This window comes from Polyodon spathula, chromosome 6 (assembly GCF_017654505.1).
Source record: "Polyodon spathula isolate WHYD16114869_AA chromosome 6, ASM1765450v1, whole genome shotgun sequence".
Lineage (NCBI taxonomy): Eukaryota > Metazoa > Chordata > Actinopteri > Acipenseriformes > Polyodontidae > Polyodon > Polyodon spathula.
Genome location: NC_054539.1, coordinates 28,089,903 through 28,117,778, shown reverse-complemented (window position 1 = coordinate 28,117,778; position 27,876 = coordinate 28,089,903). Strand labels below are relative to the sequence as shown.

Sequence of the window (27,876 nt, the reverse complement as noted above, 5' to 3'; positions counted from 1 at the left end):
TCACATAACTTGAGCTCAGTATTTTGTTATCCCAAGGAAAAATACTACTCAAACAATCAAACATATCTGCTCCCTATTTAAAATATAAATAACATTATGTAGGTGTTCAATGAGCTATTGATGTAAAACTGAAGACTGTTGCATTTTCATTGTGCATCAGTATATATTTTAGTTACCTTATATCTTTTTTTTTTTTTTTAGGATGTATTCATTTTCAATAAATATTTGATAAGCAAGATCATACATTTAAATTTTAGTATAAAAACTGTAAAAACTTTACAGCTTCACTCATACTTTATCAATTTCCGATTGCAGAGCATTGTATTCATTCTTGGCTTGCTGCAACTCCTGGCTCATTTTCGTTTTCATCTGGTTTAGTTGTTTATCCAGATCCTGTAGAGAATTCTGTTGATGCGCAAGTTCCTGTTAAAAGAGTTTGTAAACAAGCATTAATTATGCAACGCTTTGCTGTAGTAAATCATTATCAGCACTATATTAACATTTTTTTATTTTTTTTAATATACAAAAGGCACATTTGGTAATTTAGCCATACAAAGAGATAAACAATAGTGTTGAAAAAAAAAAACTTTATAATGTCCCTCAGACTGTTCTGAAAAAAAGGACACCAATTCCAAGATGCTGCTGTAAAAAATATATTTTTAGTTCATTTTTATATTAGGTCATCAACTACAGCCCAAAAAAAACTGGTCCTGGAAGAGCATCCCATTGAAAAATGCAGTGCTGCTTGTGAGCAAGGGTTTTCACATGTCAATTCTTAAAAAAAACAAATAACAATCTGGCCCATCAGCCTTACGCCTTTCTGCCATGGTGCATATTCATGTGTAAGTTGACCACTGAAACCTTTGATCCTGAACCCAGCATTTAGTAAATTACATTTTTTACGTTATTGATACAATACAAGTTGAACCATTTGGGAACTGCTGTATTTTATTAAAATAAAAACTATTTTGTAGCCTATTTGATAGGTGTTACACACACGGTGCATTTAAATCAACGTGGGTTTTATTTCGCAGGGAGATTCAGGTCACTCACGGTATTTTTTTCCCCTCACAGCTCTCAGATCAGTTGACACGGGTTGTAACGTCATAAAAGAAAATAGTGGGTTATGGTAAAGATGCAGCTCTCCTTTCTTGTAAAGGTACAGTAAACGGTTCTGTATTTTGACATTTCTTTTGTGGGTGGGAGGGGGCTACCGGTAATTGTGTAAAATTGTGCTCAAAATTATAGTTTGTGTACATCCCTTGTTAGTAGCTGCCAGTCAGTTTTTCATTAAACATGCATACATACATACATACATACATACATACAGGGTTCTCCTCAGGCCTTCTCAACTGGGTGGGCTGCCTGGCAAAGTGGCTGTTGCCACCTGGCTGAAAAATCCTGATCCATCCGTCTTACAGATGCTACGGTGCCTTTAACAGTAAGGATTGATTGTGCTTCCAGCAGTCAAGATCAGTTGTGCTTTGCTGGGCAAAAAAACCCAAAAAACCTTGGAACCACATGACAGCTGTGTGAACAACATTTAACCAATCAGAGTTGAAAGGGCAAGTTTTCTGTGTTAAGCACTTGGAGGCTAAATGTTAAAAATGACTGCTAAAAAAATACCAATCATTTTCAAAGCAAAAACAGTGACAACGAATGCAGGGATTCAAAACAAGCCAGCGATCAGTGCAATCCACCGCATAGTACTATATTTGCGCCGGCTACTTTATTAAAAAAATTAATTATTGTATTATATAGTATTACTGTACTGTTAGGTGATATATAGTACATAATAGCTACACATATGCACCAAAAAAACACATATTCCTTTTGTTGTGATATCGTAAAAATATGTACCCAGATGCTTGTGAGAGATATTGGGGTTCATTTATAGAGGCTGTACGCCTTTAAGAAAAAATGTGTGCTGGGATATCAGCTGTTGTCAGCTAACATACAAATGCTGAAGTGCAGAGGTGCTGGATTATTGCACTGTGGTTTCATGCAACAGTTATGATGACCAAACGTGTGTGAGTATTGTGTAAAAAAAAAATGTTAAAATCAACAGTTGCATTCAAAATATGTAGACTAGGGAAAAACAAAAATAGATGTGCATTAACAAAATGCCCTGAAAACGTAACATAAAGAAAACAATTTAAATGAAGCAATAAGCTCAATAATTAAGCTAAAAAGGAAGTGAAAAGGTTACCTTTTTTTTGTGAACTCCAATAACCCCATGTTATCTTTCCCCAGTCAAATCGTATAGTCCCTACTTAAGCACGGTAATTTACCATAATAAAAAACAGTAATGAAAAAGAAAATGTAGAACATAAAGCGCAACCAGATATTGCCAACGAAAAACTCCACATTATTCAAATTCTTTGTTGTAATATATACTTAAGGCAAGGTGAGTTTATTTTTCCGTTAAAAGTGCTCCCAACTATAATGTTCTGCCGCCTGGCTGTAGAGAATTCATGGGGAGAACCCTGCTTTAGATGCCCAATGGAACATTGAAGTGCTTAACTGTGAATTAAATTTTAAATAAATCCAAGCATAGACATTCTAATCTACAACTAATCTGATAACATAAAAAGCTACTTAAACATACTTTGTGATGCTGGTCTTGAGACAAGCAAAATCATTATGTCTGTGACAGGACACCGTAATGAAGGCTCAATTCCAAAGACATTGGACAGCAAATCAACAGAGAAGACACGATTGGTCCACAATTCTGTCATCAGCTGGATCCAAAGAACACCCTCCCTCAAAACCAGCCAGTCAAACTGCCAACCCTGTTTCAGTTCTTTCCGCACCAGCCAATCCACTCCCTGCCTGCTTGAATGATGCCCCACTTCCAACAAGTTGACTCTATACTATATGGACTATTCAACAATCTTACAGTTAAATTTACCTGGCAATGTCATCATAATAATAAACACAGTTCTCTACATGCATGTTGTTTTTCTATTCTAATTAGTTAGCAGAAGGTTACCTGGCAAAATACCAGAAGTTCAAGGTAAATATAGATTTTAAAGGTTTTTTTTTTTTTTTTTTTTTTTTTAAAAGAGAAAAAAATAAATAAATCATTTTCTAACAGCGATAGAGCCCTCTCGATGCGGGTTCTACCATGTGGTAGATGACCTTGACTTTCGTTAGCACCCTCGCCTGTGGCTCAGGACGCATAACTCCAGTCGCGGTCATCTACCACACGGTAGAGTACGCATCAAAGGGCTATATTATTTATATATATATATATATATAGGGTCCTGGTGATCTGCTGGATCTGCTGGTTTTCATTCCAACCAATCACTCAGTTACTTAATTGAACCAATTATTGGCTTAATTAGTCAAGATTAACAGGTTTTCCAGATCTTTAGCCACTGATGATGTAAAGACACCTCTAAAACCTGCTGGGTAGGAGTTCTCCAGGACCAGGGTTGGAGACCCCTGATATACACACGCACACACTTGAATCCGCTTAATGCCACTTCTGTTAATGCCATACTCTGCTTATTATCATCAAAATGAAATGTACAGGCCCAAATATGTTAGTCAACTGAAACACACTCCTGATTATATCACTTCTGTTATTGTCACACTCCAGTTAAATGACAATCAAATTTAATAGGCATACCATTAATTTCACCCCCACTTAATATCACTCAACTGCCATCTATGACAAACTATTTTAGCACATTTGGTCTACCTTCGAAAGCCTTGTGAAGTTGCGGTCACATGATGCAGCTACATTGCATAACTGTTACTCTTTGGGAAATAAGACGCCATGAGATTGTTTAAAAAATAAAGTTTTTCCCATGGATTTGCTGGACATGTACACACATTCTATGGACAATGGACAAATAGCTGTTCAATTCCGAACTTTCTCCAGAACCAGTTTGTTCCTGTAACTTCAAGATATAGACTACTGTACTGATTTTCTTTGTTTAAATACTATGGTGATATCAAGGTTGGACTGTTTTGGATTGTGCATGCTGTTTCTAAACAGGTCTACTTAAACTTATTTTTTATTACATTTTTTCAAATGTATTAAATGCATTGAACAGTGCAGTGATAAAATGACTACAACTTTTACACATGCTTTCCTATTCAAACATGTTAATTTCATTTTTATCAATAAGGCAAGTGCATTTATACATTAACAGCATTTTCAAGATTTTGGTTTAATACAGTATGTGGACTGGAACTAAATAAAACAAATGTAGCCTACAGTACACAGTATTAATGCCAAAAAGTGCATGTGGTAGTTTCCAGAATTTTGCACACGGTACACTGAAAGTGTTATTAAATTACAGAAGCATTTTTACTACATTATTGGCTAACTTCTGATGTTGTCAACTCTGCTTATTGTTACTTTTTGCTCAGTGCCTTTAATGTGACAGTAAGCGGTTTCGACTGTGTGTGTGTGTGTGTGTGTGTGTGTGTGTGTGTGTATATATATTGTATATATATATATATATATATATATATATATAATTTTATCCTTGCATTATCCTTGAACGGTTAACCGATAAATAACTGTTTTTGCATAAGTTCATGTATAATACAAATTGATAAAATGTGTCTGGCATTTTGTACTTTAAAAGTAAATATCCAACAAAATATGTACTCTTTACGCAATGCCTCTGAACTTTGCAAGTCCTCTGCCTGTAACTCTTTATTTAGCAACATACGAGTTGGTTTAGGCATGATTAAACAACTGAAAACTCATCTATAAAACTAGTCACAAGCTGTCGATTTCTGGTGTTCGTACACTGAGCACAGCAGCTGCCATCTAAATAGAAAAGGGAGGAGTGTAAAGCTGGAATTGGTCAAAACGAAGTTGTGCGTCGTATACCTGCAAAATCAAAATATAAACATTTTAATTTAAGTAACAGGTACATTAATGTATTCTTATTATTCCCACATTTTACTTTACTTTGTGAAGTGAGTTCAAAAGGTGAGTTTTTATTAACAAAAGCCCAACCCCCTTCTCCTGGGAAAAATCCATACTCAGGTATAGCTCACCTTCCAACCATGAGCACCCTCCCTGCCTTTATTTAAAATGCTTTCCTGTTAAATGTACTGACGATACGCATTTGTGTCTTAAATATCAAAGTTCACATTTTTCTTTACTAGTGCGCATGTATACCTACGTACCAGTATTGTGAACCCGTTTGTCATAAATATTTATGCAGTCAAAAAAAGTGTTTAACACATAGTACAAGGATAGTACTAAACACTCTATGGATTTATTTATTTTTATTTCTATTATTAGTTGTGTAACGCTATCTTGGTTTGTTTTATTGGTGGCCAAATGAGGCAGGCTGAGCTGTGGTGCTTCAACACAACCTAAATTAGAATTCAGACAGAAATATTTAAATTTCCCTCCAGTATTTTATTTACTTAATTAGGTTATTTGCAGTTGGAAGGACAATTTCATAATAAAAAAAAACAACCAAACAAAAAAATAAAAAAAAGACAATACATGGAAACACACACTACCCTAAAAAGTACTACCAAAATACAGATAGGCGAGACATTTATTTTTTCATGGAAACTGGCCAACTGATAATCGCAGGTGCAGACTAATTAGGACAGCGTCAATTCCGTAATGTACCTTTAACCAGCCCACCTCTATTTTCTGGTATTTGTTAATCTAGCTTCTTTAATAGTGATGATCAGATAACTCTTATATCAGTTTCATTTTGTAAAAGGTTTCCATTACATTTTGTACAAACCTTCTGGTAACCATTTTCCTGGTCCTTCCATTTCTGTTCCAATGCAAGCCGTGAATTTTCTGCATTATGTCTTTGACAGCTAAGCTCCTCGGTTAACTGTTTCAGCTTCTGTTCAACCAGTGTACACTAGAAAGACACATCAAAATCATTATGTCACATTTAAGGCATGAATGTGGGTTGTTTACAGACAGGTAAAGGCAAACATTATACTAGTGTTACCACGGTTTCCAGCCTATTTTGTATTTGAGAAAAGAACAAAATAAATCCTTTACCTTAGTAGTAGTTTGGTCAAACTGCCCAGTGACCTTGGTCAGTTCATCTCTGCATTTACTCAGGTTCTTATCTTTCTCTTCAAGTTCCAACTTTGCTTTCTCATACAGTCGTTGTATTTCAGAAAGTTTATTCATATGGTTTTTCATGTCCTTTTCTTGAGCCTGAAGGCAAAGCTCCAATTCAGATACTTTTGTTTTCAGATCTAAAGACAAAACACATTATATGAATTTTTGAAAAGTCACCAGTTGTAAATTTATTGTAACACTAAGTGTTGCAATAACCTCAACCGTACAGCAGCTTGCATGTAGAACTCAGATGTCATGGTCATTTGGCAAAGAATATTTATGTGGCCCCTCTGAAAAAACTTTACAGCCTCGTCCGAGTTTGGGAACCACTGAGTCCTTCAGAAAATCTGGAATTTAATAAAGTTAATACATATAGCAGGGGTGGCCAAACTTCATGGCCCTATGAGCTTTGCGCCTTTTACTTTATTAAAAAATATTCATATTATTTTCGGGTATTATTGTACCGTAAGGCAATCTATACTACATAATAGCTATACAGAAGAAAGCATAGTCCTTCAGTTGGGATATCGTAAAAATATGTACAGAGGTGCTTGTCAGAGATATTGGGGGTTCATGTATAGAGGCTGCATGTCTAAGAAGAAAGGCATGATGAAACATTGTCAGCCGATATACAAATGGTTGGTGTAGAGGTGCTGTATATTAAACACCAGCAGAATATGGTAACCCGTTTCATGTAACAGTTGTGATGGTGACAAGACCTGTGTGAGTACCGTTGTATAAAAAATAACTAATGAAGGGCTGTAATGCAGCAAAATGCTCAATAAGTAAAGAAAAAAGTGAAGTTTTTTGTGAACAGATTTTTTTTCGTCTCTTGCATTTTCTATAGCAGCCACAACATTGTTTATCAATGGTAGTTTAACTTGCAGCAGATTAGATCCCTAGTTAGAGGATGGGCTGATATATCTCTTCAGCCAAAAGAACAAGCACAGTAATTTAAATAAAAAACATTAATGTAGTGTGAGTTTTATATTAAAGCAGGGTCAGCTGTTGCAGGGAAAAATAATTCTAATTCTCAAACTGACCAGAAAGGTGAAAACAGAACACATAAAAATACAGTACTTGGGACTGTAATTAGGAAGTGTACTGCTGAGAATATATATATATATATATATATATATATATATATATATATATATATAATATATATTAAAATATAAATCTACTGCAGCTTACTTGACTGCATTAAAATAAACTGCCCTTTACTAAATTTACCTCTCAGTGTGTGCTCATGAAAATGACAAGTCCCTGCTCTGGTGTATTTAATATCGATAAATAGCTGAACGAACACACTGCAATTTAAACTTGTTTTTACTGAAAAATAAACGTTAACATCTAAATCACAAGAGCTCTCTGTGTTACAGTACATGCTGTCAGATCAGAACTTCACTATTACCCAGCATGGGAGCTACAGCATGCCATATCCCACATTACAACTGTACACAATAAAAAGGTCTTGTATTGCAGGGGCCTTGATGCTCCAAAAGTTAATTTCTTCATGTTGACCTTGCCTTGCTGTGTGCATTGCTAAAAAAATAAAAAATAAAATAAAAAAAATATATATCATAATGTTAGACCTGCAATATAATATTTAAACATGCATTCTCCAGTCTAGCGCCAACACTCCAATTTTATAAAAAGATTCATTTCATCTGAATTAGGACGTTTAGCACAAGCAATATTCAATGTGCCCTACAAAACCTGTCATTATATAAGCTTCTTTACTGACCACCAAAAGGAGCATCTGCGAACTGCTGAGTTGTGCTTTTAAAGAGGCTAGCTTGTTTCTTCTCAAGTCTGATCTGGGACATTGATGAAAATGTGTTATTTGTTTCATAATGACATTTGCTTCCCTTGTACAGACTACAGTGGGCAAGCAATTTGTTACAGATGAGACAGAGGTTTGCTACTGTTTTTAGTGGAAGCAAACTACTCATTTTATTCTGGCTTAAGCCTGTCACTTGTTTATTACTCGTGGATGTTTTGTTCAATGCCATTGTCTCCATGAAATGAATGAGCACTTAATTTAAAATTATGAAATTAATTTTCAATTGCACATCCGTCTTTCACTCGAGGTGACTGAAATACGCATGCAACCAAGTCATCAAGTGACAAAATGTCCTTGCAGTGAACATGCAAGCTTAAAAGAAACTGAACAGAGAGAACAGGAGAGAAGAAATACACAGGTAGGGCTATCGATTTTTCACGATCACGAAATCATGTACGAAATCGCGGAATTAGGCATTTTGGGAATGGAATTCTGCTTTGCAAATGCATCTTAAAAAAAAGATTATGCTGCCCAAACAGTCTTTTACCGCTGTTATTCTCCTATAAAAAAAATAAAATAATGCATTGTTCTAAAAACTCCACTACCCAGAAGCCCAGCGATGACGCTTGTACAAAACATTTTTGTATGTTTGTTTGGATCATTGGAAACGAAAAAACAGGTGGTTTTGTTGGAGTTACGCTGATGGAAGTGTCTCTGCTGTGGCGCTGCTTGTGTTCTGTGTAAGTCGAGTTTTTTAAAAAAGCAACTGGCTGTTTTGTGAATTCTGTTCTATGGAATAAGTTGTATATACAGAAAAGTATCTGAAAAAAAAAAAAAAAACGTCAACCGCCCGATTTAAAAAAACTTAATTGAATTTATGTTATTTTATTTAGTTATGGCAAATCTGTTACTCCGTCACCCGTTCAACACAAGGCAACGACACGGTGGTTGAGGTGAAACCTTTAGTTTTATAACTTATTTCTAATTTATCATTAACGCCTTAATAGTACTATGTACTCAGAGTGACTTGTATTTTTTTTATTATTATTATTATTATTTTTACTAGTGTTGCTATAACATGGCTCTCTCTACTCTAGCGAGTAAGAACAGAAAATTGTGAAATTTGTAGATTCAGCAATGAGTGAACCAATAAATACTTATTTATTTTACCAACTGTAGCGAAAGCAAAGCAAATGTGTTTACTGTGCAGCGAATGTGTGTCAATATTTAAGGAATTCAATATGAAAAGGCATTTTGAAACCAAACAAGGAGCTTTTGGAAATAAGTATCCAGAGGGCACAGTAGTTAGAAGCTTAAAAGGTAGAAGCGCTGATCTCTTAAGTTATACTATTAATGTGTCACATATATTTTAAAATGTTTGTAATGATACTCCGTTAAATGTTCACACTGTTCTATTGTTAAAGTACTATTCATATGGTAAAATGTTTGTCTTGTTCAATGTATGAACATTAAGTTATGTAATATTTATTATTGGTTAAAAATGTGCAGAGTAAAATACTCTGGCCTGCCTACTCCTAACTTTTTTCCAAGCTGGCCCCCTTAAAATTAAAAAAATTAGTTGAAGAGCCCTGCTCTAATTAAGGCTACTCTCTCAGCCCAGGTTATAGGAGAAACACATGCAAGCAGTTTTAAAGCAAGTACAGTATAAACCAACCTGCCTTGTTGCAGATGAAACTACAGATGGGAGAGATAAGTGGCCTGAATTTGTATTTAATTTGTAATTTTATGAAAATTGTATATTTTTTGTAATAATGCCCCTCGTTTGACTAGTTTGTATATTGTAATGCCAGAAATAAGCTGTTTTTACAAAACACTTATTTGTTGACTGACCTACAGTACATTGTTAGGAGTCGACTGCTTTGAGAAAGATTTTTTCCTGAAAAAACTAGTCTGTCAGGGACATAAAACAATTAATTCAATAGATTTATGTAAAAAATATTTATATTCAAATTACGTTGTTAATTCTTAATAAAATTGGTAAAAACGTAATTGGTCATTTTAAAAAACAGAATTTGCCATTCCCAAGAATGGAAAACCAGGAGCCCTCCACACACGTGTGCGGATATTCGTTCTGCAAGACAAACAATGTTAATATCAGTGTTTTGTTTTGACTGATGCAAATCTTTGCCTCTCTTTACTGCTCTTGCTGAGCTCACCTGTAACTCAAGGCCCTTGCCACTTCTCCCACTTACTATGAGTATTAGCCAATTATAAATGTACTGAATGTAAATTACTGTTTTTGTTATTTATAAAGGTGTTTATTTTTAATTTACTTAGAGAAAACAGTGATTTTTCAGTTCAGTTTCTTCTGTTTCAGTTTTGTTTGCTACAATTTTGTTTGTTTTTGCAATGGTGAAACAATGTTTGGCTCTTATCAGACAAAAGTATACAGTAGCTGTACAATTCTATGGTTACCTCAGGGAAATAATTCAGGCAATAACAAGAAAGTATATTCCCCATTGGAGTTTTTCTCTAATCCAGTTGCTGTCAAGACATCTTAAGGTAAGACAGTAATATTTGTAATGTTTTATTAACTTTTTGTGGGGAACCTCACCGACAGTGTGACTAGACGTAAATAATTAGAAACGTCTACTTTTCGCGATTAGATTTGATGAAAATACACCACCCACTCGATACATCGCGGGCGTCGGGGTCCAAAATAAATCTGCTATGTATCAAGGGCCGCGATATAGCAAGAGACCTATAGAAAAACGAATAGGCTAACAAATAAATACTGTACAACCACTCCCTCGTTTTATCGGGTGTGTCAGGGTCCAGTATAAATCCTCTAAAAACGCAACCTGCTTTTTCATGAGTCTTCCTCTTTTTTCTCAAAAATACATAAACCTGCTGCATTGAAAGAATCCATTACCAACAACAACATAGGAGGCTTGTTACTAGGGAGTTGACGTCATTTTTCGTATAAAAAGCATTGTGCACTTTGTTTTTAATGGTTGTTTGTGAAATAAAACGAACAGTAATTCTAAGTGTCTGTGTCTTGCAGCTAAGGCATATGTATTAGACAGTAAAAATGGGGAGCCAACTCCAGGACCGTGATATATCCAAATAATTGCGAGAGGCGATATCATCAACTGGATGTCTCCACTTCAATTTCTATGAGTCTTCCTCTTTTAAGGACTTAAATTTAATACCTAAATACATAAATGAATTTTTTTTTTTTTTTACCACAAACAGCATATTTTGTTTCCAGTTTCATTTCACAGCTGACCTGCAGTCACCATTTCGGCTCTTTTTTGTAAAACACATGCTTTAGAAACTATACAAGCAATTTCAATTCTGATTTGAAATCCTTGGAAAATTGCACAGCTCCTACACACTATTTTTTTTCTACATTGTTTAGAAAAAAATAATACATTTGTTTACAAATATTTATTATTAAACTTTTTTTGGAATATTTTTTGGGTGGCATGGCTTACATGTGAAAAAATCTAACACACCCCACAACCAAACATATTATATCATTGGAAAGGTCTAGCTAATGCCTTTCTGTTGATATATTGGGTTTTAATTTCTGATTCATGGTTACCAAACTACAAGCGCCAACACAAAGTTGTCAAGCTATGTCCTTGTACTGTACCTTGTAGAATTACCGGGTTCAGGGCTTGAAAAGGAAAACTAGCCTTTGGTGAATGCAACTACAGGGTTGTTTTACAGGTTGAGCCCCATGGGCACTACAATGTAAACAAGCCCCACACAGTACTTCACCAAAACTAATGTTGCTGAGGGTAGGCATTTAGCTATGCGTATTTTATGGAATTATTGTGTGCATTGCAAAGCCCTATGCACTTCTCGGCAACTTTGCCATCTTCAATCAAATTAGGCCTTTACAGCAATTCAAATAATTTTGCACTCAAGCATATGAAATGTGTCCACATGCACACATTTAAATCTAATGTTTATCATTATCATAGGCATTAGCATGGCTAATAAGCTAAATAGATAAAGGGCCATCTTGTAAATGTGACTTATTTATGTTTTTTGTAAATTAGCAAATAAGTGATACTGCTTTCTGAATACATGAACCTGACAGTAAACTTAACAGTGGTTTTGTGCACCTGTTGTACAGGATTTGTTTTCCCTTATTTTGAGCATTGCACCATAAGTTTACTGTGCAGAAGCATTTCAAGACAAACTTTCCTAGCATTTTTTAATTTTTTTATTTTGTGCTGCTAGTTTGCCATTTACCATATATTTTTTAGATTTAAACACTAGATTAAAACATTTTTAATTTTACTAGATTTCTACAGAAACATTACTCATTATTTATTGGATATGTACAATTTAACGATTTGCGAAACTACTAAAACATGATTGACAAATTGTTTGACAGAAATGAAATGCGAGATTCTTTACAGTATTTTATTAAAAAATAAAATACTGTCAATCTCATGGCAATGTGTTTATGTATTAATTCATTTATGTATTTATTTCAGGGAGTAGTGCAAGAATGTTGCCCTCCCAAAAGCCATCAGGGTATGAAACCAGGATCACCCTGCTGCAGCAGAGTTCTGGTTAGCCATCATGGGACAAGATGTTATGAGGAGGAAAAATAGCTGTAAAATGTTTCACACGGTTTAAAAAAAAAGAAGTATATAATGCAGAATTTGATGGAGCCTACTGTAAATATTGCATGCATTTTGCTAGAAAAAACAGTACAAGATGCAGAGAAACTTGACAGATTATATACAAGTCCTTTTAAAAATCTGGGATTCAGCAGTTGCAAAACTGAAAAAGTCAAGAAAGATCAGAATTCCACAGTAATAGTTGGCAAAGATTTCATATGTGATGCAACAAACACCTGTACATCAGGAGTTGGATTCAGCTACAGAGAAAGAGTGGGGGAAAAAAAACAGGCAGAAGTTGTTGCTATATTTGAATAACTAATTATAGTAGTACTTGGTATGTTACTTAAATATACTAGCAAATGTGTTCTAAACTGCACTGAAAGGAACTTTTCCTTAAAGTGTGTTATATCTGTTCAGGTGATGTGGGGTCACAGGGAACCTTTTGTGTATGTTGAAGAATTTAACGAACCCATCAAGCTACAAGGCTAGATCCGCACCCGATAATCACCAATTGATTGATTGTGTTCACCGTTAAATAAAACCAAAATCCAAAGTTATAGTCAACTTTTTTGTGTGTGTTCTGTCCGACTGGGACATTTAGAAGGACAAGTAGATTTTTCTAGCATTTTGTCCCTTGGACAATATGTTTTTTTTTTTTAAAACTGTAAAACCCTGCTGCTAGTACAAGCACCAGCTCCTTTGGTCAACAAACAGTTTTAGACACATGAACACTGAGACTAAGTATGAAACCAAGGTTATCCCTACTAAGCACTATCAGGTAAGTCTTGTTATAACTTTTGATTTATGTTACCATATTAAAAATTAAGGGATGTTAATATGAACCGTATACATGCAGCAGTGTGCAACGAGCTCCCAAAAATACTGTAGGCTTAGTGCTGATGTAAATGTCTGTGATGGTTATATTTTGGAAAATCATAACTATTGCACCCCTAATCTACATGTTATCCAACTTCCTTGGTACAAGTATATTGTATTATTGTAATAAATTATCTGTCAGTGTGGGGTAGATAACAATTGTCCTTCTGTTTTTCTACAAATTTCCAAAGAATGAATTATCTAAATATAGCAAATACCTTGATTTATTACGTCTTTTAGATTATCATCCTGTTGAAAGTTTGCACCGTCATTGAAAGGGATATTGCCGGGCACTTTCTTTGCAGATCTCACATCACATTTGTAGGGGGTTTCTTCTTGTTCCCATAAAAAACCTGAGGTACCAGAACCACTTTTCAAGGGTGTTTCCAGAGAGCTGTGCGACTGTCGACTTGGTGTTTGTTCCTGTTGCCATGGAAAAACAGAAGATGCAGCCTGATGCCTTGCAATATCTTTGCGACTCACTGATGATTGGTTTATTATCTGTAAATAAAAAATTATCATTTAAAAATTTGTATGTACTGCAAGTCTGGAAACTTTAAGAAACAAAACAAAGTAACAGTTTCTTAAAGTAGCAGAAAAATGAATGCAGGCATTTTAGAATAACATTTCAAAGCAAAGCCCATACACTGCAAGAAGTTTGGGCTGTTAAGGAAATATTTTTTACTGTTTTCATGTCAAGCAAAGTTGCAAATACTATTTTGTTTTTTGTATTTTTTATTGCTGATTTAGCTTCATGCAGAGTTAGAACATTTGTCAGGAAGCCTAAAAAAACATGTAAGGAATAAACAATCTGTTGAAATCAGTAAAAATGAGTGCCGTTAGGCCAATTAAAACAGAGTTGTTTATGGTACTTAAAACATTTTTTCCCAATTGCTACTTATTTGATAATGAGATTCAATTGATTGTTAATTTGATTTGGTGTTTGCTCTTTTGCTATGCTTAGTTCAAAACAGTTCATCTCTCATATTGTGGGAATGTTGACTTGAGTTCTGAACCTAAACTTCCAGAAGTTGTATGATATAAAAATCAGAAGTAGGGTGTTTATGTGGAAATTAATTTGCAATTATGAAAAGTTTTTTTACATTGTTAATGTATAATTATATTAATTTTAGCAAACAATATGAAAAACTGAAATCGCAAGCTTCAGGTGTTTGAAATTTATTTATTACCACAAAGAAAAGCACTTACTTTAACTTGCAGAATCTTTAGTTCTGCTTCCAGTCTTTTTCTTTCTCCAACTTCTTTATTATATTTTTCTTGCAAGACCTCTAGTTTTGAATCTTAAACAAACAAAAAAACAACAACTTTACAGTATGTCAGTTATTCTGGCGCTATTCAGAGAATGAAAAGAATATGTATCTGAAAATAAATTATGTTTACCATTTAGTCTTTGACATGGTGTGAGAGGAGCAGCAAAGCTTTTTTGTGGAGATCCACATTGCTGCAAATCTACCAATGCACTTGTTTCCGGATTTCTTTCAAGATCTAACTTGCACCTGAGAAACAAAACAGATTCACATTTCAAGTAGACCGTTACGCTTTCGTTCCACAAATATTATTGACTATTAAAGTTCTTGATCAGCAGTTACACAGTACATCACATTGCATACAATGGTGCCTTCAGGAGGTTTAGATAGAACATACAGTATGATGGACATTAAGGTATACTTTTTAATTAAACAACTTAAATGTCCATTTTAAATGGACTCGGTCCAGTTCTTATCAATTTGCGTGCTGTTCATACTTCAAGAAGGGTCGGAGTTCTTTTGGATGCAAGCTAAATTTAGTTTGTGTTGCCCTTTTCTATTTTTTCTTCAAGACATAGTTAGTTTGTGTTCACAGTGCAGTTTGCAAGTGCTCTTCAGTCATGTTTATGGTCTGCGAACCTGATGTTTACAATATTCTGCAAGGCATCTTGAAATATGATGTATTAATAGATACTATTGATGTATTGCTCCGGTTTTTTAATAGCATGTTTTCGATTCTTACATACAGATGTGTAAGAAAGCACTTGGGGATCACTTGGCTAGTTTAATAAATGTGTTTAATGCCTACAGTAGTAGAATAGCACAGTACAAAACTATTCCCAGATTTTAGGCATTAAATTAATTGGAGAAAATAAATAGATTTTACTAGAAAATAGTTTTAACCAGTTCAGCTTGGATTTTGATGTCTGACCGAATTTCTATCGCAAGGTCCATGTAGTTTAGAGTTACCTGAATTCCAGATTGAAAACAGCTGGGATGTTTTTTTTTCTTCAATTCAGTGATGCCATAGCAACTAAGCCATTAAACATACCAGCATATATTACATGGATAGCAACTATACTTACACTGCGGCACATTCTAAATAAATAAATAAATAAATCGTACTGCATTTCTGTGATGCCAGAAAGCACTAACACAGCCTTAATGATTGTTTAAAACAGGTTATACGGTACTGATACTACAAATCAGTTACATAATGATTCACCTTTTCAGTTCATGCTCCAGTTTTTCAACTAGTTTCTTGCTGGAAGAGATTTCCCCCTTCAAATTATTGACCTGCTGCTCCTTCACTTGCAGGTCATGGGTGATCTTTTGTCTGGTCTTTTCAAGATTATTACAGGATTCCACTAGACACTGGTTCTCCCTTTTTATTGCTGTCACCTCATTCTTCTCATTTTCCACCTAAAAGCAGATTAGACAAATTCAGCTGTTAGAAAAATGGTGTATATGCATTTAACAGAGTCTGTTAAATATGTATTAGATTTTGTTTAACTTCTCAAACTAAGAACAAAACACATTAACTTTATAATGATTTTAACCAATCATAAAATAAATCACCAAGTCCTACAGAATTCTAACTATTTCAAATGCAGCAACATGTGTTTAAGTCTATATGATTGTATGGAAAATATTACGGATAAAACAACATGGACAATGAAAAACTATTAACATTATTTTGAATGTTAAACACTTGGTTAACATGAATGGATTACTTTATTTCATTTTTATTGGAACCATAAAGTAGGATCTCTCAGTAAGGTTAAATCAATAGTAGCACCCCTCCAATCCATCTCTTACCTTTTGTTTTTGCTTTTGGAAAGCGGCTTCCATGGATTCCAGCTGAAACTGTCTTTGTTGTCTTTCCTTTTTCAGTTTGTCTAGTTGGCTTTCCATTTCCTGGATTTTTTGGAGGGCTCTGGTGGGAAGCCCATCCTTCCACTCGTCTACAACCCAGCTCATTTCAAAAAAGCTTATGAGAAATCTTTATTCCGAAAAGATCAGCATAGTCTGAAAAATCAAGTCATGAAATGGAGACAGTAAGTACACGTCATAGGCAAACGAACAGAAATGCAAAATGCACATCCAGACTGGGAGGGAGTACGTGTATAATTTTGCAGTTACATTTATAAATTATACATTAAAATTAATTATAATTACATAATTATAATGAATTATGTACGTACAGCTTGCCTCCAAGTTACAGGAAAACTGCATAATTGACTGTCAAATAAAAAAGATTGAACTTTTAAACTACAATAACTAAGTAAACATACATCCGTTGCCAAATTGCTAGTTTAATTTACAACTGAAAGAACTGCAATTGTAATATCCTGCTAAAAACGGCGGGATATTCATACACACAGGAGTTCTCTTCAATCCAGCGCGGTAGCACAAGTCCACTAACTGGTGAGTTTGCTTGCGCAGTTTGTGAAAACAAACTACTCAGTTTAAGAACACCACCAAAAAACTTTGAAAAAGGTACAAAGACTTTAATTTTGAATTTGAAAAAATTAACAAAAGCGAACAAACGCATGCATCCCAATCGTATGAACAAAGAGGCGCATAAACTTTTGAAATTACATTACAAGCAAATACCTGCCATTGACCCTGCAGTAAATAATCTTAATATCATGGCAATTAATAACACATGTGTTCTTACCTATGCGTTATTTCAGTTATTGACAGATGTTTACAATGGAAATTACTCCTTCAGTACCATGTATTTTAACTTCTCGCTGACAATAAATTCAAATTTCACCGCTGCCCGCCTTAAACCGACAGTTTACACCCCAGTAAAAATGAGCCAGAAGCTCTAATTGGACAAAAATAATTCTGACTCCAACTGTAACTGAGAGCTGATTTCTGATTGCTTGTTGGAACCATATTCAAATAAGGTACCTCCCAAAAGCGATTTGTTTGGCTGTTTTAAAGGAAGTAAGTCTCTCGTTGGCCTCTTGTAAAGCGAATGTTACAAAACTGCCGGTCTGCTACTAATTCACAGTGCAGTCAGTGTGCACCAAAAACATTAAGAACAGAATAGACGTGCCGCTGAAATGTCGTGTTTTGTTACAAAACAACAAACTAATATCGCTTTATTTAGGTGTTTGTCACTGAACAGCTTTCAAAACCCTGGATTAATATATGGCCTGTCTTTTGTAATTAATCGTACCAGGCATGTTCGCCCCCCTTTCTTGTGCGTTAGAAGCTGTGTACAAACATACGTACACTACGTCAGTGTATTCTGGAAGTATTTGTTACATGATTGACAAATATTATTTGCACACAAAAATAGAGAAAGACTAGGTTGCGTCAGGAAATACAGTATGTGGGGAATAGATAACATTAGATTTACATTTATGTAGGGCATATATTCAGAAAAGAGAGATTATTATTGCATATGAATTTACAATAATCTTGTACATTTGAGTATGGTAACACTTTTCTATAGATGCCATAATGTTTTAACTTAGTAATCTGTTACTATAGCCAGCATTTCAAATAGTTTTAATCATATACAGTAGAATAGTGGTGAATATATGTATTTTTTGTTTTGTTTTTAATAATAGCTGAATTAATCATTTCCGAATAACTTGTAAAATAGTAGTTTTGGGGACCGTCCAACATCACAAGAAAATTTTAACCCAGGCTCCGATAGAAATAGTTCCCTGAAAGGTATAGAAATCATCCATAACTTCAAACTCTTTCAGAATTCTAAGTGAGAGTACACTGAAAAAATGCACTAGCCTAAACATTTGTCTAATTGATCCAACTTGTAAAAGATGAACACCATTAGATAATAAAAGTAGATTGATTCCAAAAAGGTATTTATACAACAGGGACACGCAACCCACGGCCCATTTATTGTCTGACTGCGACCCAGTGTAGGGTTGCCACCTTTTCCACAGACCAAACACGGACATATTTCTCAGTCAGACTAGGCATATCAAAACTGCAGCATTTTGTAACACAGTTTAACATAATACCATCAGATCTTGGTATAAATCAATAATTATGCAGTATTGTGCTGTTCATATTTCTAACAATCAAACTTGCAAGCCAGAAAAATAGTAGTTATATCATCATATGTTAGAGTAGCTATGGTGATGAGCAACGCCGTGGTAAGTCAATGCAATTTCTGAAGCGAGGATGCTGTCAACCTGTTTTGTTTTTCCCTCAAAAAATTGTTATTAATACATGTTAAAAAAATAAATAAATACAAAACAATGGCACTATCGGTTGTGTGTTGGTAAAAAAGAGACAAAATGAGTCAAATTTGTTACAAATGGTTACACTGCCATATTCACTTGGATTTTCAAGTTCAGGATCTACAGACCTAAAATCCTGTGAGTCCTGAATCACACATCAACTCAGTACTCTATTGGATTGTTTACATCATGTGGTTATGTCCGTTGAAGCAGGATGTACAGATCAGTAAATAGTACATTTCTTATAGGATAAAGGAAATCCTTTAAGTTCAAGCAATTAATGTATGTCAAAGAAAATATTAAAATAAGGTTGGTGATACTTATGTGTTTCACTTAAAACCGGACATTAGAGTGTCTGGGTTTGTTAATTCCTGCCACCTGGACACATATGCCAATTCCCAGACTGTCCAGGTCAAACCTGGACAGGTGGCAACCCTAGCCCAGTATATTGATCCCATTTCACTTATGGATATAGTTTTTAAATTTAGTTGACTTGCTTTTTCTCATTTTTCATATAAAAATCAGCACACCATTTTAATGCGTGCTGTGGAGGGTAATTACTTCTCATCAACTTAAGTCTCCAACTAATTTCATGAGTCTTCCTCTCCTTTCTCAAATGCACAAACTCACTTCTTTGAAAGAACACATTCCCAACACAGGAGGCTTGTTTGCTAAGGAGTGTTTGTGATGTGAATCATGCAGCACAAATTTAAATTAACAGTAATTCTAAGGGAAATTGCCTACATATATGCCTATGGATATTGTAGCTAGGGGTTAAACTCGGATTATTCTTTAATAATGTGCGGCCCTCTATAAACATTAGGTTAAACTAGTTTTCTGACTATGTGGCCCATGATAAAAGTTTGGTTGCACACCTTTGTTCTACCGTGTACTGTACTTTTAATATATTTGCAGAGATACAAATGTATATACAGGTATGTGACAGGGATACCCTGTCACTGGTTCTTGAGTGCATGTGTGCCTTTATGGAAGCAGCTTGGACGCGCAACAGGAGACGCAAATTGAGCAGGTAGGCTCGCTCAGTGCTGAGTTGATTGGAAGGTCCTGAGGGCTGGGGGGCATGCCCGGGGAAGCGTCTGCTCCACAGCTTGAGGCGACTGTACTGCCATGCTACTCAGACGGGTGCTGTGTTTGCATCGAGGAGGAGAGCATCCGCTCCATGGAGAGAATTACTGCATGAAACCCTTCCACTCCAAGACGGTGCTCGTGAAGGCATTGCCCAGCCGAGGTCATTTGAAAATGTCGTTTGAGGAGGCTGGAGTCACCTTGACAATGCCAGGACTCCTGGAGCCCTGGGGCTACACTTATCAATCGTGCATAAAAACATTACTTAAATGTATTGCATGCACAGAGTTTAGAATGGTCGCACGCACAATTAAATTATGATTTATCAATCTTGTGTAAGACACTCGTATGCATGTTTCCAAGTAATAAGTGTTAGTAAATTGCATTAAAATTGTTTGTACGTGGAAATTTGCATTTAATATGCCCCTGTATAGCCTTATATGGTAAAGGTACCATCTGTCATGGGCTCTGCGAATGCCCACACTGCTGTTTTGAAGAATAAATGAATCGAGGGTTCCAGCTGACATTTATCCACAGCATTCAGTAGACGGGCATCACATATAACCTGTACATTAATTGAGTGGTACTATCTCCTGTTCACAAAATTAAGTTCATTCAATGTCGATGCTTTAATTGTTATTTGGGTGCAGTCTATAGCACAAACAGTATTGGGGAACCCAGAAATTAAAAGAAAATCCCTTTTTATTTCAATCTGCTGTCCATCAGTATAAGGAAACTGAATGTACTGAGGACAAAGGGCAATGATGGAGTCCAAAACCACTGGCATTAGTGCACTAAAAGAGGCTTGTGAAATGCCACTTATGTCTCTGCCAAAAAGTCAAGAGTTGACAGGACTTGTATATGTGCAGGAATGGGATGAGTGCGCTTGGTTGGTCTGTGTAGCCTAGGTCCCAACATACCTCACAATTCCAATAGGACCTAGGCTACACCTTGAAAAAAAACGATATCTTGCAAAAAGTGTTTCTGTGCTTTGTGCAACTCTCTCTCTCTCTCTCTCGACAAAAAGTGGCATTATCAAGGTCATTTTCAAGTGGTTTACAATTCTGAGAATTTATAGTGAAAATGTGTATATGTTAATAGGCTGCGTGTTTGTTTCTACTTTGTATTATTTTGCAATTCATAATGCATGACAGAAAGGACTAAGAAGTTTGGGTACCCTATCGCAATAAACGTCCTTTCCCAAGGTCACTGGTGAATGGATCGATCAGTCCTCAGGTCCACCCACAAAGGCCGAAAGGGGACAATGTCGGATTTGAGGGAGGGTGGTGGAGTTTTATAGGTAGAGGGAAAAGTGGTCTTGAAATGGCTGGTCTGCTTTACTGTGTGTTCAGAGTTCTGGAATATTCTTTGGTCCAGTGCAGGTGGACTCAAGAAGCAAGAGAATTTCCACCAGTCATGAGCTCAGCTTGCAGAATGGAGGGGCCTCAAATTGCAAGGAAGAAAAAAAAAAATTAACACTTAGCAGAACAAGAAATTGGAGGTGGGGCAGATCATGCAGCTTGGAATTGGTGGGTGATGTGCTGGGGTTGTGGATTGGATGAGGGTGTATAAGGGAGGGAGGACATTGACAAAGAGGAGATAGGGACTCAGGTGCTAGGGGATACTCTGTTCAATTTGGCTGCACTTAGTTGGCCACAGCACACAGCATACAGTGTGCTTTACTTTTGTTTCTGTACTCTAACACTACGTTGCTCAGCTGTTATTGTACTTAAAAGCAGCGCGCTTTACTTGCAGAGTATAGAATCCCTGCCTGTAATAAACCATTAAATTCTAGAACCTGCAATATCTGCATCAGCATACTTCATTCCCACACCCGTCACTACGAATATGCAGAGAAACATTAATATTTTCATTGTCAATAATACAGTAATCTAATCAAAATACAAATGGTGCCACGCCTTTGTTGCATTGATTCTCTTACAATGCATTCCCCCCATATAAATGTGAAATGAATTTGACCCTTAGAATTTCTGAATGAAAGTGTTAAAAAAAGTGGTAACACTTTGTTACCACAGGAAGTTCCAAGTGACGACCACCACCTCAAGTTAACTGACAAACCCACCTACTTTAACAGGTCATTATCACCAACTACTGCCATTAGGGAAGAACTAGATAAATATTTATGTACCTTTTAGAAGTCAGTCTTCTTCCTACATTGTGCCTTACCTTAATTAAAATATGCCAACATGTGTAGCGTGCAGAGTGTACACCCATAAAGGGCAGAATGCTAACTAGTTGACTGCCAGCCAAAAAAGGGACCTATAGAACACCCCATCCCCCACCCAAACCTTTAAAAATCAAAGACAAAAGTACAATTAAAAATCAGTCTTTTCCAAGCAGGCTTCTTTATTAATAAACAAATAAATGCTGGCTGCAGGATTTTACAAGACTGGAATCCTCAAGAATATTTACCTATAGAAAAAACAAGCAGACACAAAAACAGGACTTTAGCACCAAGACCCTTAAACCTGCCCTCCCTGTTCACCAGGTCAGTCCAGACCAATAGCGCCACCATGTGATAAATTATAAGCACTCTAACAACAAAATAGAAACATAAAAACTACAATCATGCGCAAATTGATTTAATGTGCAGACCAAAAGTATGCCAAAAATCTAAAGAAAACAACCTCATGCTCTTGACCAAGTCCAAAATGAGCCCCAGGGAACATAACAGGCAGATGGCTCCTCCCCCAGCAGCAGCAACCCGTCTTATAAAGAAATAGGTTAGTATGCACTCGCAGAGCTGCATAAACAAGGCTTACCCAATAAATGCACACTTATCCAAATGTTAAAGTAGCCATGCAATTATCCAAATTAGATTCCAACTCATACATATCACATTCACTACACATTTAATAAGGGATAGAAAACTAAAGGACTCCAACAATAAATAAAGACTTCTAAACACATGCTGTGAAAGACAATCCTGTTAGTTAAAAATTAACTATAAACAAAAAGGGTTATAATACTAAAACCAAATATAAAACAAAAAAGCAAAACAGATAAGGAGACAGTGGCTGAATGATGTTTAGATTAAAAATAAAGCCATCACACGTTAAAACGTATCCATAAAATCAATGGAAAGATAGTTAGGTTACCCCAGGGAGTCCAGGATAAACAGACAGCTGCCACAGCACTCCTTCACTCACCCCTACAAAATACCTAAACAATTTGTGGCACCAGCATCCCTAACAGGTTGGGAAAGAATTACAAAACCACAGCAAGGCTAGCGTCTGTGTCACTGACTGTGATGCACAGGTTTTTACACCTGATAATTTATATCATTAACACTCATGAGTCACTGCTGGGTCCAATCACCCCGCCTGTTACACATGGATATGGGTGTATCTGCTTTTTCACAGCTTGCACGGCCAATCAAGGAAATATTCTGTCTGTGAAGAACTTTGACATCCATCTACATATAGACCTGGTATGATAATTCAAGCAACAATGTATTTTGTACAAAGACAATGTTACTACAATGAGCCAGAGGCCCACAAGGGTTTACAACAAGGACTGTTTGAGAATAATTTAACCGATGTATTACTGTGACTAGTTGACTTCCTTTACATGATTTGTATCAAATCTCAAACTGAAAGTTTGTGTGAATTAAATAAGATTTGGTATTCATGAAACGTTTCTCAACTGTGTCTATAGATAGATGTTTTGTATTCATAGCTTTGTGAAAAGCCTATCCTTTCTTTATGTTAAACTCATTACTTATGTTACCAGCAGATGGAGCTATTCTGCTGTTTCATAACTAACCAGAGCTTTATAATCAATTCAGCCTCTCATTTGCTCGTTCTTGTGTTGAATAACCTTTTGTTCTTTGCTTATTTGTTATCATTTAATTTGCCATAAATATATGTAATATAGGCTAGATCTGGCATCTTGGATCAAGTTCCTTTGTTTTTTTTCTAGCAATATACTGCTAGCACAACGTGGCGCTGGTGCTTACTTCTAGAAATACACTTTGGCGGCTGATCTAGCCTACATTACGTAAGTGTGTAGAAGACAGCTAGAACCGAGGAGAAGTTCCTGAACTCAGTCACAGCTACTTATCAAAAACAAAATTAACAACAACAAAAAACAATTCCTGAGTAATTGCAATAAGAATCACTCATAATGATTGCATACACCATAAAAGGTGAAGGGACAGTAAATATGTATTTGAAGCTCTTTAATCTTCTGTTTTTTTCTATTTTTGAGAATTGTAATTATGCATAGGTTTGCTACCAATGCTCCCCCCCCCCCCCCCCCCCCCCCCACCCCCCCCCGCCCCCCCCCCCCCCCCCCCCCCCCCCCCCCCCCCCCCCCCCCCCCCCCCCCCCCCCCCCCCCCCCCCCCCCCCCCCCCCCCCCCCCCCCCCCCCCCCCCCCCCCCCCCCCCCCCCCCCCCCCCCCCCCCCCCCCCCCCCCCCCCCCCCACCCCCCCCCCACCCCCCCCCCCCCCCCCCCCCCCCCAATGCCCCCCCAACCCCCCCCCCCCCCCCCCCCCCCCCCCCCCCCCCCCCCCCCCCAAAACACACCACACACACACACACAGTCCTATCAAAGTAAAACAATAATTATCATCTGTATGAGCAACCTTGCCTACTTGCCACTGTTACATCATTAGGCAAGTCTGTGCACCTAGCCTATAAGATACTGGAACATCAAAGGAGCTATTATGGACATATCATCTTCAAAAACCTGTAATCAAGTAGGCAGGGTACAATGCTGACACCTTGTATAGCAATGTCAGTCAAGAGCATCATTATAGGCCTTAGGATCTGTGATATCCCCCCCTGATAATATTTGTCATGATATTCAGGTTTGATACAGCATCATCTTGCTGATAAGAGTGGCTACATGACTCATAACAAATATTAAAATATAAATGCCATTGTAATCCATTTAGGGGTAATGACAAATGCTAAAAAGATTAATATCTGAAGTTGTGCGTACTTAATTTGTTTAGATTTTGGCTTAAACATTAATTACCTATGGAGTAATAATAATAATAATAATAATAATAATAATAATAATAATAATAATAATAATAATAATAATAATAATAATAATAATAATAATAATAATAATAATGTTTTTGAAACTGTAATAATTTGAAAAGGAACGATATAAGCTCCTTTTGATCAAAGGAGCTGGTTTAGTAGTTCCCTGGTCTGTTGGATTTGCTTTCCTGGGTGTGTTTTTCTCCATCGTAAACCATTATGGAAGATCCGACGTCTATTAGCTCCACATTCCTAGAATTCCACAGTTCTGATGTCACAAGGGAGAGATCGCACATTTTCTCTTTAAACCTAAACGCTCCTTGTGTCTCTTGGGCGTTTTATTACCAAGATTAACATATTCTAATTACCAGAAACACAGTAAAGGAGATCAAAAAACTAGTTACGGATTCCTAGGCAAGTTTTTCAAAGTATGCGCGCGCGTACTTTTTTTGATACAAAAAAGTTGGAAAGTTATTTCCACCCCACACAAAAGTAGTCATTGTGTGCTCTAGACAAACCTTTCAATTTGAACTTCTTTCTAACAGAGTAAAACGCTTCGATATTTGAAAAAAACGAAGACTCGATGTAGAGGGTTACGCACAGTAAGGGAACTTTCTTTGCATTGTGGAAACCATTACAATTTTAGGTCTTTGGATCTATGAACTATACGTAACCGAAGGAAAACGACATGTAACCTGTACTGGTAGGTGTTTCTTTTTTTGTTTCTTTGTGCTCTCTATTGATACTTGTTTTTAAACGTTTAGGCTACTTTAAAGTACGCGTGTGTCCTGTGCTTGGCTAGTTTTTTACAGTACACGCGCTGTCTGTGGTACAGTTACTGTCTGTCTGTAGTCAGAATTTGTGTTGCTCAAGTCTTTCTCTGGAAGCACAATCAAAACAAAAACAGCCCTGTATAACCCAAGCATGACTTTTTATTTGCGGAATATAAAACTAGTTCAGGTTATTGGTGGAGATTTAATACTGGATTACTAACGTAAATCAAAACAATTGCTATGTTACTGAAACAGGAAGATTTGTTTCCTTTACATGTGCCGAATTAGGTAACACATATTGTTGTTTGAATTTGAGTTTGTGCCGAAAGTTTGGCTTGGGTCGTCAACTTTGACAAGACAGACCTGTCACATAGCTTCAGTGTTACACTGTTTATGTTTTAAAATATCATTTACACTTTGGTTGTTCTACATAGATGGTAAATATAGTGTAATTATGCTGTTAATTTTGGTATTGTATTTGCAGTATCTTTCTAAGCTTTAAATGCATATTTTAAAAGATAAAATAGTTGTGGTCCCTGCACGAGCAGGCACTTGCGTATTTGTGAAAACGGTATCAATCCCTTAAACGTTTGCTTTGCGCCTCAATAAATACAACCATGTACTGATATTTTAATGTTGTGAAATTATTAAAACTGGTTTTGAATGTAAACAAGAATTACCACGTATAAACGAAAAGCGCAACAATTCGCTGTTTATTGAAATGGCGATTAAATACATATAAGGACAGAAAGCAAATGTGTAAAAATTAACATACAGGCCTGCTGCGTATTAAAAACTAGAAACGTTTAGTAACGTCTGCATTCAAACTGTAGATACTGTACATAGTGTAGCTGAATATAATTTATAGAGACCACAGTTTGCTATTCTATCAAATATTTGCAGTTAAAGGCACTTAAACTTACTAAATTGATTATTTCTAACACGTTAGTGTACAAAATCCGAGAATGCATAGTCTTTGTTGTTGCTAGATAACCTGGAGAAAGCACAGATAAGGTAATAACTACAGTGATTCAGTTCACAAGTTCAATATGAAATTTGTATTGGTATCACACTTTCTTTCTACATTTGGTCTATCACATTACCAATATGTTGACACTGTATTAAACTAAAAAAGCAGTTCTGTGTGTGTGTCAAGAAGATAGCTTGAATACTCTGAAACATCTAACCTCTCAAACTCCTTTTCAGCCCTTAACTTTAAAAACAATAAGTGGTAAGAGCTAACATTTTGGGATTCTTCCTAAAACCATTTCAGTTACCTCCATAAATGATTATAATATCAACCACTACAGTACTAGCTTGAAAAAAAACTCAAAACAAACATTGCATCACTGATTACAATAGTTCATTAGGACACGTTTTCATAGACTGTTATATGATTACAAGTGCTTTTCTCCCAATGAACAGTGATATTAAATAAATACTGTACATAGTATTTCTGTTACTAGACATCTCTTAAAACATGCAGGTATGTAAGTCAGAGTAGGTAGTTTGCTGGAAGCGTTCATTTTAGGATTTAAAGAAGTTGCAGCCAAGTTAGATTTATGCTGTACAGTTGACTATTATTAAGAGGGAGTTACAAAGTATGTCTGGGCATGGAGAAGAACAGGCACATGGTTGGTTTTAAAACTTCCAATTAGCCGATTGGGCTAGTTAATGTTATCTTGGTAGTTCAAGATTGGTGCTAATCAAGGTCTGTGAAGTCAGTCGTTGGTGTTGAATTGCATTTGATTTAAAGCTGGTGAGTCCTGCTTTTGATTACACGATGAGGATACACTTCAGTTTGATTTGTGATTATCATTTAAAATGAAAAGTGCAAAATCTCTGCCGACTAAAAAGTATAATTATATAGGCATGCAACACATTCTACGCATGCAATGCCTAGTCTATGTGGATTTTTTTTTTTTGTGGCTGTCATGTGACTTTTTTCTCAGTCCTCTTTGATTATTGGTGTCATCCAATAAAAATGAAGTGTGTTGTGACGACATTTGTTTTATACCCCTGACATATTTTAGAAACTGGTAACAAAACATACTTAATTTAACTTGTTGTACTTTACAGCCACTACTCATTTATACACTTCATGAACCTTTCTTTCAGATATACTGTAGTTCCTTTTACATTATACCCTTTGGATGCTTTGTTT

The 27,876-nt window shown here is 36.0% G+C and overlaps 2 protein-coding genes across 3 annotated transcripts in view; one reads left to right on the top strand and one right to left on the bottom strand.

Moving 5' to 3' along the window:
• The window catches only part of cenpf (centromere protein F), a 40,558-nt gene extending 23,172 nt beyond the window's left edge, over nt 1-17,386 (bottom strand). Inside the window, exons 1-9 of the mRNA XM_041252708.1 lie at nt 17,294-17,386; nt 16,432-16,641; nt 15,839-16,035; nt 14,747-14,862; nt 14,555-14,646; nt 13,564-13,846; nt 6,011-6,213; nt 5,739-5,864; nt 295-423 (exon numbers count right to left, since the gene is read on the bottom strand). Coding sequence (XP_041108642.1) covers nt 295-423; nt 5,739-5,864; nt 6,011-6,213; nt 13,564-13,846; nt 14,555-14,646; nt 14,747-14,862; nt 15,839-16,035; nt 16,432-16,593 — 1,308 coding nt within the window. The 5' untranslated portion in view covers nt 16,594-16,641; nt 17,294-17,386. The remainder of the gene's footprint in view (nt 1-294; nt 424-5,738; nt 5,865-6,010; nt 6,214-13,563; nt 13,847-14,554; nt 14,647-14,746; nt 14,863-15,838; nt 16,036-16,431; nt 16,642-17,293) is intronic.
• A 7,809-nt stretch (nt 17,387-25,195) lies between these two features.
• Nucleotides 25,196-27,876, top strand: part of LOC121317100 (tyrosine-protein phosphatase non-receptor type 14-like) — a 109,587-nt gene continuing 106,906 nt past the window's right edge. For both annotated transcript variants that reach the window (XM_041252702.1, XM_041252701.1), the window contains exon 1: nt 25,196-25,642. The gene's annotated coding sequence lies outside the window, so the exon portion shown is untranslated. The remainder of the gene's footprint in view (nt 25,643-27,876) is intronic.